Below are 20,261 nucleotides of genomic sequence, written 5' to 3'. Positions count from 1 at the left end.
GAACTGATTGAGAAAATAGTTAATCCTTCATAAATAGGTGTGTAAAGTAGAAAAGTGTGGTAGTTATGATAGGCCTGTATAAAACATTGCCATCTCATCTCGAGTATTATTTTGAGTGCTGGGCAGCACACTTTAGAAATAATGTAAAGACATTAAAGTGACAGAAAAGGTTTTCAAGAATGACTCCAGGGCTGCGTTACCTGGATAACACACTGGAGAAGAAAAGATTGAGACATGTAGGAATATTGAGGAATGCTAATGGGGTAGATAGAGAAACGTTTCCCTTTGGCAGAAAAATTGGGAAACACAGGCCACAGATTTAAAATAATGGCAAAAGAAGCAGTGGTGACATTTATTATAATCTCAGCCAATGGTAATATTGGACAAGTCAGCATGACATTGGCTTGATTGATCCTCTATTTTTTATTTGGTTACTGTGGTAGGGTTCGTCACTGAAGCATTCAAATGAGGCTGCATTTGAACAGTAGAAAGTAAGGTTAATATACAAGAGAAAAAAAAACAAAGTTACATATCAAAAGATCTTAACACAAGCTGCAAAATACATTTTTAACCAGGTCTTCAATGTTATCATTTTACAGATACTCTATTTCAAATAAATCCTAAAATAGAACATATAATACACTTTTACATTACACAAGGAGAAAATCATCTATGTAGCGACTGGTAAGGATCTGAAAAACACTGTCTAAGGAGTATGGTGGTAGCAAGGATAACTTGAACCTTCAAAACCGATTTGAATAATTTTTTGAGATGGAAAGGTTTGCAGGTCTTCAGAGAAAAAGGAGGGATGGTGGGCCGAAGTGTCTTTTCACTGGAGATATTAGAGTGGATGACCATACAGAATGTAACCATTTGTGAGGGGCCTAAGCCTGTAAAGAGGAACCTTGATTATCCAAAGGACACGGGCGGGGAGTATTTTGTTCTGTTGAATCAAATGCCGGATAACATAGTTAGCCAAGCATCGGGAACTTGCGAGCTTGTTCGGATAATCTGAAATTCGGTTAATCAGATGCTGGATATTCGTGGTTCCTCTGTTCTACTTGTTATAGAATGCCCAAGCCTGACCTAGCCACTGTATATTAGGTCCGGGTCTGTTTCTGATGGGTGTCACTGTCAAGATGTTAGATCATCTTGGAAGGTCAAGAAAAGGTGGCTGAATATTTGGTGTTTCAGATAATCATGATTTGATTATTTATTTGCTGTGTATTGCCCTAAGGCTTCATGTCTACAAGGTCCCTTTATTTCTCTGACTTCGAAACTGTCAAGCTAATTGTTAATAGAGCTGCACAATAGAATTGTTTGTGAATAGCTCCACTTCTAGGTGCATGACAGAGAAGGTCATTGATGAAGCTGCTGCACGTGGTAAAGATATCTTTTCTAAGGAACGTCTGCAGTGAAGATCCATCTAAGAACATCAGCCGTTGCTCTTTACACCAGGAATCACTTCAGGCACTGGAGGATTTTGTTTGATCCCAGTTAACCTAATTTGCTAATGATCCTTTGCAGCTGTATAAGCTGAATGCTGATTCTTAATATTAGTAATATCAACCTGTATTGAGGAGCTCTTGTGCAGTGGTAGTGTCCCTACCTCTGGACCATGAGACCTGGGTTCAAATCCCAGATGCTCCAGCAGTGAACCATAACATCTCTGAACAGGAGGTTTTAGGTTTATTTTTATTAACTTGTATTGAGGAGCTCTTGTGAGGTGTTGGTAGTGTTCTTCCTTCTAAGCCAGGAGTCCTGGGTTCAAGTCTTATCACCCTATGGTGTGTCATGACATCTCTGAACAGTTTGATTAGAAAATATCTCTATTTGTATTGAGCTCATGTGGTGCGGTAGTAGTAGTCTGCCAACCTCTGAACCAGGAGACTCCGCTTCAAGTCCTGCCTACAGCAGAGCTGTGTCATAACCAGGCCTGGACGGGTTGAGTTTTTTAAAAAAAAAAGCAAAGTTATTGTATAAATGCAAGTTGACATGTTCCATTTGTGTAGTAATTTTATTAAGATAAAATCTCTGAAGGTACGTCATGGATGTGTTATAAAACAATAGTCACATGAGATAATAGAGTGGATGACTATACATTTGGTCAAAGTAGTAGATTTTAATTTGCATCTTAAAGAAGGAAAAGGATGCAAAGAGATTTGGGAGGGAATTTTGGAGTTTGGAGCTAGGGAAATGCAAGCAATTCTTTAATTAGTAAAATAATTAAAATTGGGAGCCAAGAGCTCAAAATTACAGGAGCATAGAGACTAATGTGCTGTAGTGTGGAGGGCAGTGTAGAGGTTAGGAAGGGCCCGGGCTTTACAGGAATCTGAATACAGAATGCAAATGTTAAAAGGTGCAGTATTGTATAACTGCACACAGGTGTTTGTCAGTGATCATGAGAAGAGCAGTAAGAATTATGGACTATAATAGATCAGTCTGAGGGTAATGGCTCAGTGGTATTTGTTCAGCAATAGCCTGCGAACTGATACTCCGTTTAATTTCCTCCAGGATCATTTATCTCGTAGCCTTATAACCATGTTCCAAAATTGGTAAAAAAGCTGAACTTAAGAGGTGAGGTGAGAGTGACTGCCTTTGACATTAAGGCAGTATTTGAATGAGTGTGGCATCAAGGACCCCATACAAAGTCATTGGGGATCAATTTGGAAAACACAGATTGGAGTCTCACCTAGTTGTTGGAATCCATTACAACTACAATATGCAGCATATGCTGGAAACCAGCATTCAGAAAATGTAACTTTCTGAATACGATCTGTTCAAAGGGAGCTACATTTGAGTATTGGTTATGTGCAGTCTGTCCAGCACCGAGAGGGATTGATGCCAGACTTTGGGCACTCAGGATAATTTGGGGGTCACTGAAGAGGTGTTCAAATCAGTGTGTGTGTGAGTGTGTGTAAGATGTAGGTAGACTGACATGACTTTTTGTGATCTATAACTTGTGGTGTAATACCTGTGTTAGCTGCTGTAGCATATGAATGAGACATGGGTCAGATATTATTGAAAAGCTCGATTAATTTTAAACATGGCTTCTAAAATGGAAACTACAATCACAGGCACTTATTAAGCAGTTCTGACGTTCTGTAGCAAGCTTCCTTCAGTGTGCCATGCTGCAAAAGGATTCAGTAAGATGGAGTGTGAGATCATTTTATCATAAGGCCACATGCCATAATATGCTAATGACATCATTGGCATGTCCCTTGAAGGTATAACGGACATCTGTCTTGAAACATAACAAAAACAGTTAAGATGTATCAAATAAAATTGACATTGAGCTTGGATATATGATAGAGAACTAATATTTTAAATGAGAATCCATAGATGTGAAAACAGTTGAAATGCGAAAAAGAGAATTCTCCAAATTAACAGTCTTTTAGTTGAAAAGCACACCAGCTCCAGTTTGGGTAGTACATGAAGTTACAACTCAGTGAAGATTGGGGAAGATGTTGTCACCCCTAACAGGTTTCTGTCAAGATCTTGATATTGTCTACATTAAACTCTTGAATTTCACTGACTTTGCTTACAAATAAATCTTTCTTTAATGTGGCCCATTTTTAAACAGAGATGTGATTTCCCTGAGATATGGTATTGCCTGTAACTCAAATTTCCAAGATCACCTGATTTGTAGCATCTGTTTTAAAAGCCTATGCGTCTAGTTTTTAAAAATATCGACTGAAAATTCAAAATATGACTCTGTACTGGGGAATGACACAAGAATTTCACAGAAACTCAAACCTAAGCTGCAGTCAACCTTGAGGCTGGTTTGGTTGAGGTGAATGTGTAATTTTAAAATCCTCCTTTCACTCACTTCCCATACCTACTGGAGAATATAGACAAAGAAGCCAAATGATGACAGTATCAGCTGTAATGACCCAAGGCCAATAGCTATAAGATGTTTTGTGATGTTTTATTATATTATAGCTATAAAGATAACTTACTAAATGGAAAGTGTATTATGGTGACCTGGACATTTATTTGAAAAACGGTAAAGTAGCTTGCTTACCTTGTGGGCAAGTAGTTTGTCATACAGCCTTCCTGACTGGTTACTACATTGCTTTCCAATTTGATATCCTCTTTTATTTATAGTCATTCAGAACCTCCTTGAGGTTCATTGCTGGATCCAGTTCTAGACATACCAACTTACTTTATATTGTGTAACAACTATAGGTAATGTATTACAATGAAATCTATGTAAAGCTAATTCAAGGTGTGTAGGCATTCCAGCACACACAGCACTTCAAAGTTTGAGAGAAGATTTGTAGCTCAGGTGCTCGTTGTTGTGGTTCTGTTCGCCAAACTGGGAATTTGTGTTGCAGATGTTTCGTCCCCTGTCTAGGCGACATCCTCAGTGCTTGGGAGCCTCATGTGAAGCGCTTCTGTGATGTTTCCTCCGGCATTTATAGTGGTTTGTCTCTGCCGCTTCCGGTTGTCAGTTCCAGCTGTCCGTTGCAGTGGTCGGTATATTGGGTCCAGGTTGATGTGCTTATTGATAGAATCTGTGGATGAGTGCCATGCCTCTAGGAATTCCCTGGCTGTTCTGTTTGGCTTCTCCTATAATAGTAGTGTTGTTGACAAGCAACATGAGTTTGACTGGGACAACACTATTATTATAGGACAAGCCAAACAGAGAACAGCCAGGGAATTCCTAGAGGCATGACACTCATCCACAGATTCAATCAATAAGCACATCAACCTGGACCCAATATACCGACCACTGCAGCGGACAGCTGGAACTGACAACCGGAAGCGGCAGAGACAAACCACTATAAATGCTGGAGGAAACATCATAGAAGCGCTTCACAGGAGGCTCCCAAGCACTGAGGATGTCACCTAGACAGGGGATGAAACGTCTGCAACACAAATTCCCAGCTTGGCGAACAGGACCACAACATATACCACTGTTTTTTTTTACAAAAATGGAATCAATAGTTTTAAGAAATAAATTGTTCCCGTTGGTGGAAAAAAACCCCATTATAATTTAAATCAGTTTTTTGTGATTAGAATGAATAGTTTTCTGTCTGTGCATCAAAAGATGGTTACACATAGTTGGATCATTTGGCCTGATCTGTTTGTACTGGCTCTTTGCAAAAGCAAATCACCTGATATCACTGCCTTGCCCTTTCCTAATGTCTGAAAATATTTCTCTGTCAATAATTATCCTTTTTTTTCAAAGGTTTCAGTTGAACTTGCTTTCACCACACTCACTCTCGGGCAGTATTTTATAGGTCCGAACCCTTCACTATGTAAAGAGTCTTCTTTCACTAATTACCTTAAATTGACACCCTCTGATTCTCAATCCTTCTGAGAATGACTCAGGGAACAATGACTCTTTATCTACTTTGTTCACAGCACTCATGATTTTGAATGCCTTTAACAAATCTCCTCATGATCTTTTCTTAGGAGGCAAGCCCCAACTTTTTCAGTGCATTGATGTAACTGAATTTCCTAATCCCTAGGATGATTCTAATGAATCCTCGTTGCACCCTTCACACCCTTCCTAAAGTGTGTTGCCCAGAACTAGACTTGATGCTCCAAATGAGCCTGACTCAATTTTTCATACAGATTTATTTTTATTTCCTGACTGTTTTTACTTCATTTGCTTGCTTATGAAGTCCATGATCTTGTAGTCTTTATTGACCACTTTGTTAAATTGTTCTGATGTCATCAACTAGAATTTATACTTTGTTTTTTCTGCTCTGTACAGCATTCTGCTAATATAATGTAATATGATTGTTTTGCGCATTGTTACATGTCACTTGGGTAGTGTGCTAAAAATCAAAGTCAAATGTTCCCAGAGTTGATGTACTAGCTTAGAGCTCTCAGCCAACCAACCTCCTTCCCTCCCGCTGCAAAAAAAAACCCCAGTCTTGTGCATGCATACACTTGCACATGCGCACACATACCAAAAGAACAAGGGTGATACGGGCAAAGCGATTCCTGTTTTGAGAGCCACAGCTTACAGCAATAGCTGAGGAAATAAAAACTGTCTTTCTTCAGGCTTGAGATACTTCGTATTATAGAGCAAAACTAGTTGTTTCTGTAATAACAAAGTGAATGGGTAAGGCAGTAGTGAGTAGCATGGTGGTTAGGGCTGATGAGTATGTTGGGGAAACATGTTAAAAGTGTATTGATGGAGTAAAGATTTGGCAACCAGTTCATGCAGGATTATTAAGAGTGGAGGGTGGGGGAATTTCGAGAGCGAGTGAAGGAAGGTATTGCATACAACAGGAGTGTTGATGCATGAGCTTTGTGGGAGGTGGCTGTGAAAGGAATAGAGTAAATGGAGGTAGCAGAGAACAGAGTATGACGCTTAGTCTTGCAAATATAGTCTGGTGGCATGTCCTCTGCTGTTGCTTCATTGGGAAGAGGATTCCCCTCCTCTCTGAAGGGTCTTGAAGTCCATCTCTGAAAAGTGTGGTGCCAGTCTCCCCTTCTCTGACATAATTTCTAACTCCTCCTATTTCTGAACAGAACAGTTGCCTAATGCTAGTTTCCTGCAGCTGTGTAGTAGATTTGGAAAGATGGTATAGATATAAAAAGTACTGGACATAGGATGGATACTTGGTTGGTTCACGAAGGTGCATCGTGGGAAATTGGACACGTTGCTTGCCATAACAGTAATAACTAATGCGACATGTTTGGCAAGGTACAGTGAGGAAATGTGCTTAACCTCAGTGACCATCTCTCCACTAAAATTTGGTCCAACTTGGCTCTTAGCTAAAAAGGATGTAAGATTCAGCCCATAGTTTCTATGTTTGGTCTTGCACACTAGACAGACAGTGTTGATGGGATTTAATGGCAATGTGTTTTCAAAATTTCAATTCACCCACAATGGAGAAATTAGCTATCTTCTCCCTTTTTAAAGAGTATCTTTCGTGCTTGAAATGTACAAATGACAAGCTGTAGTGACATGTCCTTGCTTTCAATGCTGTGAAGAAAGACAGCTGTACTCAAATTTAATTAAATGATAATAGAATTTAATTATATCATTGTCCATGTTTTGCTGAAGGCAGCATGTTAAGTAATCTGAATCCCTTGGGTAACTGGATATAACTACACATCATTTGGTGCTACTTTCAGTCGAATAATTAGATTGCATCGATGGTACAACTATCTGTATGAGCACAGGGCTCAGTGCTAAGTTTGGTGCTGGAATTGGTGTGGTTTAGGTGTGTATCTTTAGTTCACTGAGAAACAGTTGTACTGAAGTTGTAATTTAAATTCAGAGTTGGGCCTGACCTAGCTCTGGATTGCAGTCTTGATTGGAGCAGACTTTTTTAACACCAAAAAAAAAATTTGCAATTTGGACAAACCATTTAGTTTGATTAACTGAGGGGAGGGGAAGTTGGAAGTGGAGATTCCTCCCTGAATGGAAAATGTTAAAATGAGAGTATGAACAAAGAAACCTGGGACTATGGAACATAATTTTCTGAAATTGAATGGAGAATATCTTTCTTTAAAATAAGACGAGCTGTTGTATGAGAGATATTTTGATCAATTGTGCAGATGTGTATCTTTGGAACAGTGGGATTTGGACTGGACTTCTGGGTCAGTCTGCCGTAGGTCATCTACAGATGAATACAATATGGCCACAAGAGTCCTTTTTCAAAACATTTGACTGTGAATTGAAAGCTTTACTTGGACTGAAGGAAAGTTTTGGATGAAAGATTAAAGCTCAGGATTTCCTGTTTATGGGTGGGCAGTATAACCTACTTAGCCACAATACCATGTAGTTTTTAAAGAGAAGTTCTGTTGCTCAGTTTATCAGCCTGATCGCTCAAGTTATTATTGTCGTACACCTCTGGCCCAGAAGTAAGAATATTATCATTTTACCTTTTCTGTTTTGTGTGATTTATCTCCTTTTCTGCATTTGCTACATAAGGAAAAGAAGACCAATCAGCCCATCGACGCTGTTAATTGACAGCAGGACTGATTTACACCTTAATACCATTTATCCTTTGCACTATATCCGTTGACACTGTTGCTGAACAAAGATTTAATCATCTCAGTCTTGATACTTGTAATTGATCTTCAACATCCAGGGCCTTTAGGGGAGCAAGATCCTAGCTTTCCATTATCTTTTGTATTGGGAAAAAGTTCTAAAACACTCCAGAACAACCTAGCTCTAATTTTGATTGTATCCATTTGTTCTGCTACCTTCAAAAAATTAACTTCTCTTTATCTGTTCAGTCAAATCTTTAATTATTTTAAAGATCTCTTTGTCCCTTTCTAGAAATAATGGGCAGCCTCGGAAACCCTTATTCCTTTGTATCTCTGAACCTAATCTAATACTTTCTTTGCCAGCCTCGGTTATTCTACACTGCTTGAGCTCATCCAAAGTTCTGCTGATATCCTAACTCTCATTAAGTCTCATTCACCCATCACTACATTGCTGAGCAGATTTCATTGGCTAACCAATGTCTCAATTTTTAAAAATCCTTATTTTCAAATTGCTTCCTGATTTCACTCCTCCTGTCTCTTTCACTCTCTTATTTTACAAACATCAGACCTTTTTATTCTTCAATATTGCCTCTTGTGAATCCTGATTTTAATCACTTCAGCAGGTAGCTTTGCTCCCTTATTCTATCTTCCTCTTAACTTGTTTCTTTCTCCTCTTGTAATATACTGCTTAAAGCCTCCTTTGACTAAGCCTTTGGTCACCTATCCTTTCTGGCTTTGTAAGATTTAGCTTGACAATGCTCATGTGAAGATGATTGACTGCTTACTACATGAAAGGTGCTATTTAAATGTAGTTTCTTGTGATCACTGAAAATCAATCTGATTGCCATCAACCTTACCAAGATCTCCCTTTTTTGAACATGTATACTATTGGCCAGCTGAATCAGATGGATTCTGGGTGTATTTCAGAGATGTTTGAAAATTCAAACTGTTTCCATGTCTTTGTGCTGAGTTCAACTCCGATTTAAAAGAGGACTTGAAAACTTTTGATACAACAAGTAAGGATGGCATGGCGAAACGACAAGCTATATTAAGAAGCCAAAGAAGTGAAATAAGAATGAAATTAAGTCTTTACGTTGTGTGGTCTTCATTATCAGGCCCTATTTTTAGTGTCTGTGGCATGTGCTATAACTCAAGAATTGAACTTTTACAATTTTGCAGCATAGCACAGTAGCTAAATTGCTTTGTTTTGAGATGGGCGGCAAATTTTGAGAAGATAAGGCTGATAAAAGATGCATTATATTGCACGTAATATGAAGATGTCTTATCTAAGATATGTCACACAACTATCTGATGAAGGAGCAGCGCTCCGAAAGCTCGTGCTTCCAAATAAACCTGTTGGACTTTAACCTGGTGGTGTGTGATTTTTAACTTTATCTAAAATATTAACTCATAGTATCATCAACTGGACACATGTCTTGGGAAAGAATAATTTTCAAGCCGAAGCACACTGGTCAGAGCAGCAGCAACATTGCATTTGAGGATAATGCAAATTGTTTAGATGGAGTCCCTGAGCTTGCAACTCTTTTTGCAAAGACCATTTGGCCCAGTTTGTGGATTTAAAAAAAAAAATGATTTGTATACCAGGAACTTGCCACAGGGCCTTTGCCTCCTCTTTCTCTAAAACACCCTTCAATCTTTGACATTTGAAGGCACTCAAGAAGACCTCATTGCCCCAACTGGAATTTTGTTAAAGGAAATGTCTGAATTGACCCTGCTGTCTCCAGAAAAGAACATTCAACCAGCTATAACTGGGAGAAATCGGAGTACTAATCACTAGTGGAATAATGACTTAGGCAGCAGACCAGCATTTGGACAACATGTGAATAATTTTTCTGAACTTAACATTTTATTCAGAAATTCATTTTAAATAATACTCTACAGAATTTAGTTTATTTTTCCTGGCTTAAATAGATTATTTGATGAAGGTTACAGCAAAGAAGTCATCCTATGCCAGGTGTTTGAGCAATCTAAAATGAAATCCATTGGATCTTTCCATAATATGGTAATTTCTTCCAGTTTCAAGAGTTGCTCTACTCAATTCCCTTCATCTTCACTTGGGTTAGAACATCCTTATGTACTGCTTGCAGTTCAGGTTACCATATTATAAAAAGGATGCAGAGCCCTGGAGAGGGTGAAGGTAGGATTTGCAAGATGAAATCAGAAATATGTAGATATACAATTCAGAAGGAATTAGCAGCCATTTGGAGTAGAAGGAATTTGGGATTACAATGATGGATTTAGATGATGGAAGAAGGCTGAAGTGGAGCATTGGTGTGGACTGGTTTTGTTAAATGGCCTGTTTCTGCTGCAGATGTGCGGGTTAGGTGAATTGGCCATGCTAAATTACCTGTAGTGTTAGGTTCATTAGTCAGGGGTAAATGTAGGGGAATGGGTCTTGTTGGGTTGCTCTTCAGAGGGTTGGTGTGGACTTGTTGGGCTGAAGGGCCTGTTTCCACACTGCAGGGAATCTGATCTAATCATATGCTATGCAAATGCCTATATTGATAGGTATGGGAGTGCTAATTTATCTGTACATGTTCAATAGGACCTGATTCCTATGCTGGTGAGGTAGAAGGATACAATTAAACAACAATAGCATGCAACAATTAATTTTAATAAAATAATGTCAAAATTCCACACATTGTTTATTGGTTTTAGACTACTGGAATACAATATTGACTTTCTTGAACATCAGTAGCTTCAATATAACACACAAAGAAGTGAGAGCTGATATGTGCTTAGAACTTATGTTTGTTCTTTTACACAGTGGCTGTCAATTCTGCAGTTGTCAGCCAACTCCCAGGTGCTGACACCATTTCTCTGTGTAGTTTTTGCTAATTTTAATTGCATTTCATGGGAATTTCACTCCTCTTCAGAGGCCCATCCTTGAGCTGGCTTGCAGACTAGATTTTATGAAGGAAATAATTTTAAAATTGAAATAATTTGTGGATACAGCTTGTTTATTTTGAAGACTTCTGAATAAAAATGTTGTTTTGCTGTCTGGTATTCATGCAGCACGAGACTTGCTTGAGAATGCTATCTTTATGAATGTCTGAGTTAAAACAGTAGATGTTGATGAATGCCAGTATTATTATATCATATGAGCAAATAAATTTTGTTTGATTCACCAATCCAGGGCTATCCAAAGTCTATTTTATCAGCAGCTTCTTTAGCTGCCCCTATTTTCTTCACTAACATAATTTGTACAATCTAAATTGGGAATTTTGTTCTGCATGAGATTAATATTTCAAAGTAGGTGCTAGCATAATGGAAATACAGTTAATTGTTCTTAGTTTCTCTGTCATTTGATAGAGGAAGCAGATAAAGCCATTCTGAGCAGCATTGGAAATTGTTGCTGATCATTTATTTTAAGGAATGGGAATGAGGTTATTAGCTTTTATTTTCTTCGTTTCAGATTACGCAGGAGGCTGGAGAGTTCATGATCACGTTTCCTTATGGCTATCATGCTGGTTTCAACCATGGATTCAATTGTGCAGAATCTACTAACTTCGCCACGCTTCGCTGGATTGATTATGGCAAAATGGCTACCCAGGTAAGGAGTCAGCAGACTCTGATCTGGTTGCAATCCTAAATTATTTGGATTGCCTTCTGGGCATTTAAAATTATTTTATAGCGTCCAGTTATTAAAATGTATCACATGGCAATGGAATGCAGGTGAGATGTTCAAATACATTCACTATTTGTTCTCCCAATTGTTTTACTTGGTTATCAATGACACTTCCCTCCACAAGATTTCTCCTCTGTTGGTCTAGAGAAATAAAACTTCTCCATCTATCCCATGCAATCAATGGGTGATTCTTATTATGTAAGCAACTGATGTTACAACTAGACAAGCCATATCTCTGACAGAACCCTGGCTTGATAGATCATATTATGATTTGTTTTTGTTTTCATGAAGTGGTTCACCACTGAAACATAAGGACATGATGCTGCAGATTTTACTTTAACGATGAGAAGAAGTTAATTAACAAAATAAATGATATTATAGAATAAACTAAACCACCTGTTGTAATGCCAATTCACAGATTTTTAAACGTAGAGTACAAGTGATAGGGGTAGATACAAATAATGGACATTCCTAGGGTTTGAACTAGTCTCCATTTACCTGCATTTTGGAGCAAATCATCAACTTGCCCGGGTGTGGAAACAACTTCCACAAAACCTTCCTGCTTCCAGGAGATTAACATCAAGTGTGATACTAATTCCAATTCCAGTGTTCAGTTTAATCTGCTGTGCTGGATGGTGGACTCAGAGTAGCATGGATCTTGCAAGTGTCCCTGAGATTGCAGACTGACTTTGACACCCACTCATTCACTTAGAGGCATAGAGCATGGTAACAGACCCTTCAGTCCAACCCGTCCATGCTGACCAGATATCCCAAACCGATCTAGTCCCACCTGCCAGCACCCGGCCCATATCCCTCCAAACCCTTCCTATTCATATACCCATCCAATTGCCTTTTAAATGTTGCAATTGTACCAGCCTCCACACTTCCTCTGGCAGCTCATTCCATACACGTACCATCCTCTGTGTGAAAAAGTTGCCCCTTAGGTCTCTTTTATGTCTTTCCCTATATCTAAATCTATGCCCTCTAGTTCTGGACTCCCACCCCAGGGATAAGACTTAGGATTTTGTAAATCTCTATAAGGTCAGCCCTCAACCTTCGATGCTCCAAGGAAAACAGCCCCAGCCTGTTTAACCTCTCTCTATAGCTCAGATCCTCCAACCCTGGCAACATCCTTGTAAATCTTTTCTGAACCCTTTCAAGTTTCACAACATCTTTCTGATAGAAGGAGACCAGAATTGCACAGAATATTCCAATAGTGTCCGAACCAATGTCCTGTACAGCCGCAACATGACCTCCCAACTCCTGTACTCAATACTCTGACCAATAAAGGAAAGCATACCAAATGCCACCTTCACTATCCTATCCACCCGCGACGTCACTTTCAAGGAGCTATGAACCTGCACTCCAAGGTTTCTTTGTTCAGCAACACTCCCTAGGACCTTACCATTAAGTGGCTAAGTCCTGCTAAAACACAGAACCTGGCATTTACCTGAATTAAACTCCATCTGCCATTTCTGAGCCCATTGGCTCATCTGATCAAGATCCTGTTGTAATCTGAGGTAACCCTCTTCGCTGTCCACTACCCCTCCAATTTTGGTGTTATCTGCAAACTTACTAACTGTACCTCTTATGCTCACATCCAAATCATTTATATAAATGACAAAAATAAAGGACCCAGCACTGATCCTTGTGGCACTCCACTGGTCACAGGCCTCCAGTCTGAAAAACAACCCTCCACCACCACCCTCTGTCTTCTACCTTTGGGCCAGTTCTGTATCCAAATGGCTAGCTCTCCCTTTATTCCATGAGATCTAACCTTGCTAACCAGTTTCCCATGGGGAACCTTGTTGAATGCCTTACTGAAGTCCATCTACTGCTCTGACCTCATCAATCCTCTTTGTTACTTCTTCAAAAAACTCAATCAAGTTTGTGAGACATGATTTCCCACACACAAAGCCATGTTGACTATTCCGAATCAGTCCTTGCCTTTCCAAATGCATGTACATCCTGTCCCTCGGATATCCCTCCAAAAACTTGCCCACCACCGATGTCAGGCTCACTGGTCTATAGTTCCCTGGCTTGTCCTTACACCTTCTTAAACAGTGGCACCACGTTAGCCAACCGCCAGTCTTCCGGCACCTCACCTGTGACTATCGACGATACAAATGCCTCAGCAAGAGGCCCAGCAATCACTTCTCTAGCTTCCCACAGAGGTCTGGGGTACACCTGATTAGGTCCTGGGGAATTATCCACCTTTATGCGTTTCAAGACATCCAGCACTTCCTCTTCTGTAATATGGACATTTTGCAAGGTATCACCATCTATTTCCCTGCATTCTATATCTTCCATATCCTTTCCCACAGTAAATACTGATGCAAAATACTCATTTAGTATCTCCCCCATTTTCTGCAGCTCCGCACAAAGGCCGTCTTGCTGATCTTTGAGGGGTCCTATTCTCTCCCTAGTTACCCTTTTGTCCTTAATGTATTTGTAAAAAACCTTTTGGATTCTCCTTAATTCTATTTGCCAAAGCTATCTCATGTCCCCTTTTTGCCCTCCTGATTTCCCTCTTACGTATACTCCTACTGCCTTTATACTCTTCTAAGGATTCACTCGATCTATCCTGTCTATACCTTACATATGCTTCCTTCTTTTTCTTAACCATTTCTTTAATCATCCAGCATTCCCTATACCTACCAGCCTTTCCTTTCACCCTCTCAGGAATATACTTTCTCTGGATTCTCATTAACTTATTCCTGAAGGCTTCCCATTTTCCAGCCATCCTTTTACCTGCGAACATCTGCCCCCAATCACCTTTTGAAAATTCTTACCTAATACTGTCAAAATTGGCCTTTCTCCAATTTAGAACTTCAACTTTTAGATCTGGTCTATCCTTTTCCATCACTATTTTAAATCTAATGGAATTATGGTTGTGGCCCCAAAGTGCTCCCCCACTGACACCTCAGTCACCTGCCCTGCCTTACTTCCCAAGAGTAAGTCAAGTTTTGCACCTTCTCTAGTAGGTACATCCACATACTTGATCAGAAAATTTTCTTGTACAAAACTTAACAAATTCCTCTCCATCTAAACTCTTTACACTATGGCAGTCCCAGTCTATGTTTGGAAAATTAAAATCCCCTACCATAGTATTATTCTTACAGATAGCTGAGATCTCCTTCCAAGTTTGTTTCTCTCTTTCCCTCTGACTATTAGGGGGTCTATAATACAATCCCAATAAGGTGATCATGCCTTTCTTATTTCTCAGTTCTACCCAAATAACTTCCCTGGATGTATTTCCGGGAATATCCTCCCTCAGCACAGCTGTAATGGTATCCCTTATCAAAATGGCCACTCCCCCTCCTCTCTTGCCTCCCTTTCTACCCTTCTGTAGCATTTGTATCCTGGAACATTAAGCTGCCAGTCCTGCCCATCCCTGAGCCATGTTTCTGTAATTGCTATGATATCCCAATCCCATGTTCCTAACCATGCCCTGAGTTCATCTGTCTTCCCTGTTAGGCCCCTTGCATTGAAATAAATGCAGTTTAATTTATTAGTCCTACCTTGTCCCTGCCTATCTGACTCTCTTCTGTTCTCAACTGTACAATCTGATTGATCTCTTTCCTCAGTATTTCCCTGGGTCCTCTACAAACACTGCCCCAGGTTAGATTAATAGTTATAGCTGATGTTTTAAGTTTAATCAAGTGACATATCTCAAAAAACATATAATCAAGAAAGAACCCACTCTACTCACTACTGCAGACGTTCTGCAGGCCACTTAAAATGATTAACTTATCTGATTGTGTGCTGTGAACTTCACCCAAACAGTTCCTCCAAGATCAGTTGTGAATTTCGCTGTTTGTTAATTTTCCCAGATGGACTGATGTCCAGTGGTACATGAATTCAAACAACAAAGGCAGTACTGTGCAGTTCACTCTGGTTTCTTTCTCGCGCTCTCTCCCTCTCTCGCGCTCTCTCGCGCTCTCCCGCCCTCTCTCTCCCGCCCTCTCTCTCCCGCCCTCTCTCTCCCGCCCTCTCTCTCCCGCCCCCCCCCCCCCTCTCCCGCCCAAGGTATGGGCCAAGGCAGGTGGGTCTAGTTTAGTTTGGGGTTATGATTAGCATGGACCAGTTGGACCAAAAGTTCTGTTTCTATGCTGTATGACTTTATGCTGGAAGATAAAAGAGCACCAGCTGCAGTAGCATGAGTAGGTAATGGACAAGTTTGCTGCCTGGCAGTTTACCCACAGAAATCCTTTGCTGATGTGAGGATGCAAATGTATGAGTAGAACTAGGGACGTTACCATATATCTGATGATAAAACTGAAGGATTGTTTATGCTTTATATCACAAAAATATTCAGTGATCCCCTATGATTTTTAGCTTTTGCTATTTGATACTGAAATAAAACAATTCTGAAATTAAAACCTGCAAGTTTTAATGTTGCAGGTAATCTTATTTCAGGACAAATCACAGAACACTTCATTGTACTGTGTAGTAAATCACACAGCAATCTTTAATTTATCCAAAATTTAGGATTTAACTTGCTGCATTAATGTGTGTTTCTTTTAAATTGAGACTAACTGCAAATAATTAATTCATGTGATAAAATGCAAGACCAACTGAAATGTGTCTTGCCACCAAATAAAGCACTAAGAACAGGGAATGTGGATTTGCCAATTCAGAGATGTTCTGGATATAAGGGGTTCCACGAAGCATTTAATGCATGATTAAAGAACATCATGAAAATTCACTTTATTGGTATTAGAACTGACTGACTGATCTAGCATTGCATTTGCTAACTCCTGAAAAACAAGATTGCAGTGAAAAATATCTAAAAGGCTTGCATAGAATAATTTTATGATGTTGTGACTTGTGTATATATAGGAAGGTAAATGCAGAGTAATGTCAAATCTCCAAGCAATGTTACTTTGCTAAACTGTTCAATAGCATGTGTTCAATCTCTGTTCAAGTTGAGGAGACTGTTTCTTCTACATGCCTGTTGTGATCTAATGGTGTTATTGAGCTATAATGTGTGTGTGTGCGCGCGTGTGTGTGCGCGCGTGTGTGTGCGCGCGCGTGTGTTTGTGTGTGTTTAAGTGAGTGTACAAATGGATTTTACTTCTAAAGCTGCAGATTCTATATACACAGACTTAAATTAGTTAAGCCACGAAACTAATTTAAGCTGGAGAATTGGGTAATTCAAGGTCTGGTCAAATTTTGAGTGTCAGGGCAGCATCAAACTAGATGAGTCGGGCCATTTTCTGATAGTGCAATAACTGAGACAAGTTATCTGTGATTTGATTTTAACTCATGGGTAGATTTCAAATTGATCTTCCAGAAAAGAGAGCATGTATTTTATAAGTACATCTTAGGGATGGCAATAAATGCTGGTCTTGCCAGCAATGCCCACATTCTCTAGAATAAATAATAACAAAAATTACTGTCATTTTCAGAATTCACTCCCACCACCACTAGTGCAGTGTCAGTAGTCTGTACCATTTTAAAATATACTGCCGCAACTTACCAAGGCTCTTTTGACAGCACCTTTCTAACCTATAACCTCTGCTGCCGTTGTCCTTCAAGATAGTAGATCTATGGGAGCATCACTGACTGAAAGTTCCCTTCCAAACAACTCAGCATTCTGATTTGGCAATATATCACTACAGTTTCTTCATTGTCACTGGGCCAATGTCCAGGAACTACCTTCTGAATAACACTTTGGATGTCCCTATACCCCAAGGACTGGAGCAGGTGTAAGAAAACAGCTCGCTACCATCTCCTGTAAGGTAATTAGAGTTGGTCTTGGTAGTGATGCCCAAATCCAAGGAAGGAGTGTTTTTTCAAAAAAAAGCTGTCATTTCTGTAAACTGCTCTGACTCCCAGATACAAAATTTGCTGGACAAAGAATTGACATCTATTTTGTGTCCTACATTCAGTAGTTGCACAGTATGATGTGACTAATCATAGCAATCAATTTCTAGAGTTAGTGTACAACAGACCCAGTCACCCCTTCCTTCCAAGAGTTCTACCATTGCTATTGCCCTCTCATGTTGCAAATTACACCGGTATAGTATTGCAAAATTTTACTTTCTGGAAGAAATCGATTTAGTATTGTCTCCATTAATCAGAAAGTAACAAGAGTGTGTTGTCTGTGCATCCTGTTGTGCATTCTGAATGCTCTGTCCTGTATTAATAGAACCTGATAGCTCTTGTTGTAAACAGTGGTAGAAAAGTCATTGAATGTGGAATGGGCCAGTCTAGTTTAGTTTTGGATTTGTGACACATGTATTAACTGAATGTAAAATAATTCAATTAAATAAAAACATCTCTCTCTTCCCTTCTTGGATTATTTCTCATCTTTGGCATTTCCCTTCCCTTTAGTGACTGTACAGTCTTCATTTTTGAGTAAATGCTATTCACCAATATAACTGTTGACTCCTATACCTACCTAAAAATTGCCTGCTGCCACACTAAACATACTATACCATTTCAGTTTCAGTTGCAACTGTTCTGGCGATACCACCTTCCATTACAGTGTCTTTAGTATTTCATTCTTTCTCTCAATCAGTGACTCACCTCCATCGTGGTTGACTGGTGTCTGGTCATTTCCCACGATTCTCTCATCCCTTCTGCTCCTGCCCAGATCCATAATAGGATTCTGTTGGTCTTCACCTTTCATCCTGCCAGATTCTGTACTTAACTGATCAACTTCTGCCACTTCCACTGGCTCCATCATGATGCTACCATGAAGTATGTCTTCCCCTTGCCTTTTCGCATTCCAGAAGGGCTAATCCACAGCACTTGGAGCACTCCTCAATGAACCACAAATCCCACTTGCTTCCCATGACATCTTTCCATACAACACTTCTGCCTTTTCTGTTCCATTGTTTTAGGTACCAAACATTCCTTCCATTTAAAATAGTAATTTACTCCATACTTCAGTATAATATACTGGATTGATTACTCAAACTGTGGCCCCCCCCAACATTATGGAAGCCTGTGTAGACTAGTCCATTGCCTTGTATAACATCTTTATCAGTCACATGTATGACTTAAACTTCTGGTTGTCTGTGATTTCAGTTTTGCTGCCATTCAGACATCTGTGTCCTTGGTTCCTGCATTATTCCAATTAAATGCTGTGTTAATTCAAAGTAAAGAACCTTGTCTTTCTATCGGGCATTTGGTAACTTTTGGCAGTTGACATGGAGTTCAACAATTTCACTACTCTGCAAGATGATAATACGAAAACATAGGGTAGATAAATAAAAAATGCTTCAACTGTTAGGGGATCTTAGAACCAGAGGACATAATCTGAGAATAATAGCCAGACCATTCAGGACAGTTCTGATGAACGGTCACTAGACCTGGAATGGTAACCCTACTTTCTCTCCACCGATGCTGCCAAACCTGGCAAGTTTCTCTAGCAGTTTCTGTTTTTGTTTCAGATTTCCGGCATCAGCAGCTCTTGGCTTTATTTATGTTTGGAAGACTTCTACGCACAAAGGGTGGTAGATGTTTAGAACTCTCTTTTCATAAATATCAGTGAATACTGGATCAGTTGTTGCTTTTAAACCTGAGATAGACATATTTTTGTTAAGCAAAGAGCTATTAAGAAATATGGACAAACGGTTGCTATATAGAATTAGGACACAGATCAGTCATGATCTAATTGAGTAGTGAAATCAGCTGAAGAAGCTGAATGACCTACTCTTGTTCCAAAGACTCATTTGTTTGGATGCTAGTTTTGATGCTTCTGTTATTCTCATTTAACTCAATCCTTTTATTTCTGTGAAGTGGCTGTTTCAAAATGGTGGCTATAGTTGTCTGCAATCTGCAAATGACTTATGTGCTAAAAGGAAAGCAGGAGTGAATTTGTTTGCTATTAGTTTAGGTCAGTTTAGATGCAATACTTCTGATGATACAATAGTTTTGAGGTGTATATTGTCCTTTTTATTTTGAGAGCTTTTAAGACATGTACAGAGCTGCCTATTTGAATCCAATAAAATAAACCATGTGAGGCCTTGGGGTTTTGTTTTAAAGTTGGAACAATAGAAGCAGACTGAACTGGTGGAGTCGAGCTCCCCAGAGCCAGGATGTTTAGGTTTAGTTTTTCAATAGCAGTTGCTGGCGCCTTGAAGCTGAGTTTGGAAGCTTCAGTGCATCTCACTGCTACACACTTTCTGTTTTGTTAATGTTTTTCTTCCTGGACTAGAGAATTACCTGAAACAGTTTATTTTACTAAATTTGTCTTTGCCAAGGGTTTGTTTATGGGATGTTTCTATATTGGAACAGTTGCTGTTTAATAATTAAATAATCTATTAAATTTTCCAGTACAATTAAACTATTCCAATTTCTTTTTCCTTTTGTTGTTTTTTTAAATGTAGTTTAATAATAAAGTGCACTTTGTTTCAAGACTGGTAGTTTGACCAATTGAATTGCATCCAGAACACAACGCCTTTGAAATGAGAAGTTATGGTCTAGGCTGTCTCCGTAATATATTTTGAGGGGGTTTGGTCTGGTCCAGAACGTACTATATAGGGTTTGTATTTGTGTTTCACCAACATTGCTGCCCATTCCAGGCAAATGTGCATCTGACTTGGATATATCCCTGGGAGAAAGTGAGGACTGCAGATGCTGGAGATCAGAGTCGAGTGTGTGGTGCTGGAAAAGCACAGTCGGTCAGGCAGCATCC

General features: G+C 39.4%; 1 protein-coding gene across 3 annotated transcripts in view; it reads left to right on the top strand.

Annotated features, from left to right (window-relative positions):
• Positions 1 to 20,261, top strand: part of kdm4b (lysine (K)-specific demethylase 4B) — a 479,386-nt gene that overhangs the window by 212,112 nt on the left and 247,013 nt on the right. For all 3 annotated transcript variants that reach the window (XM_043720917.2, XM_043720921.2, XM_043720920.2), the window contains one exon: positions 11,399 to 11,536. In XM_043720917.2, the coding sequence (XP_043576852.2) occupies positions 11,399 to 11,536 (138 nt within the window). The remainder of the gene's footprint in view (positions 1 to 11,398; positions 11,537 to 20,261) is intronic.

This window comes from Chiloscyllium plagiosum, unplaced genomic scaffold (assembly GCF_037043375.1).
Source record: "Chiloscyllium plagiosum isolate Xiang-an unplaced genomic scaffold, Cpla_swu_hap1 HiC_scaffold_28, whole genome shotgun sequence".
NCBI lineage: Eukaryota > Metazoa > Chordata > Chondrichthyes > Orectolobiformes > Hemiscylliidae > Chiloscyllium > Chiloscyllium plagiosum.
Note: the sequence above shows the minus strand (reverse complement) of the source record. Positions and strands in the feature narration are given on the sequence as shown.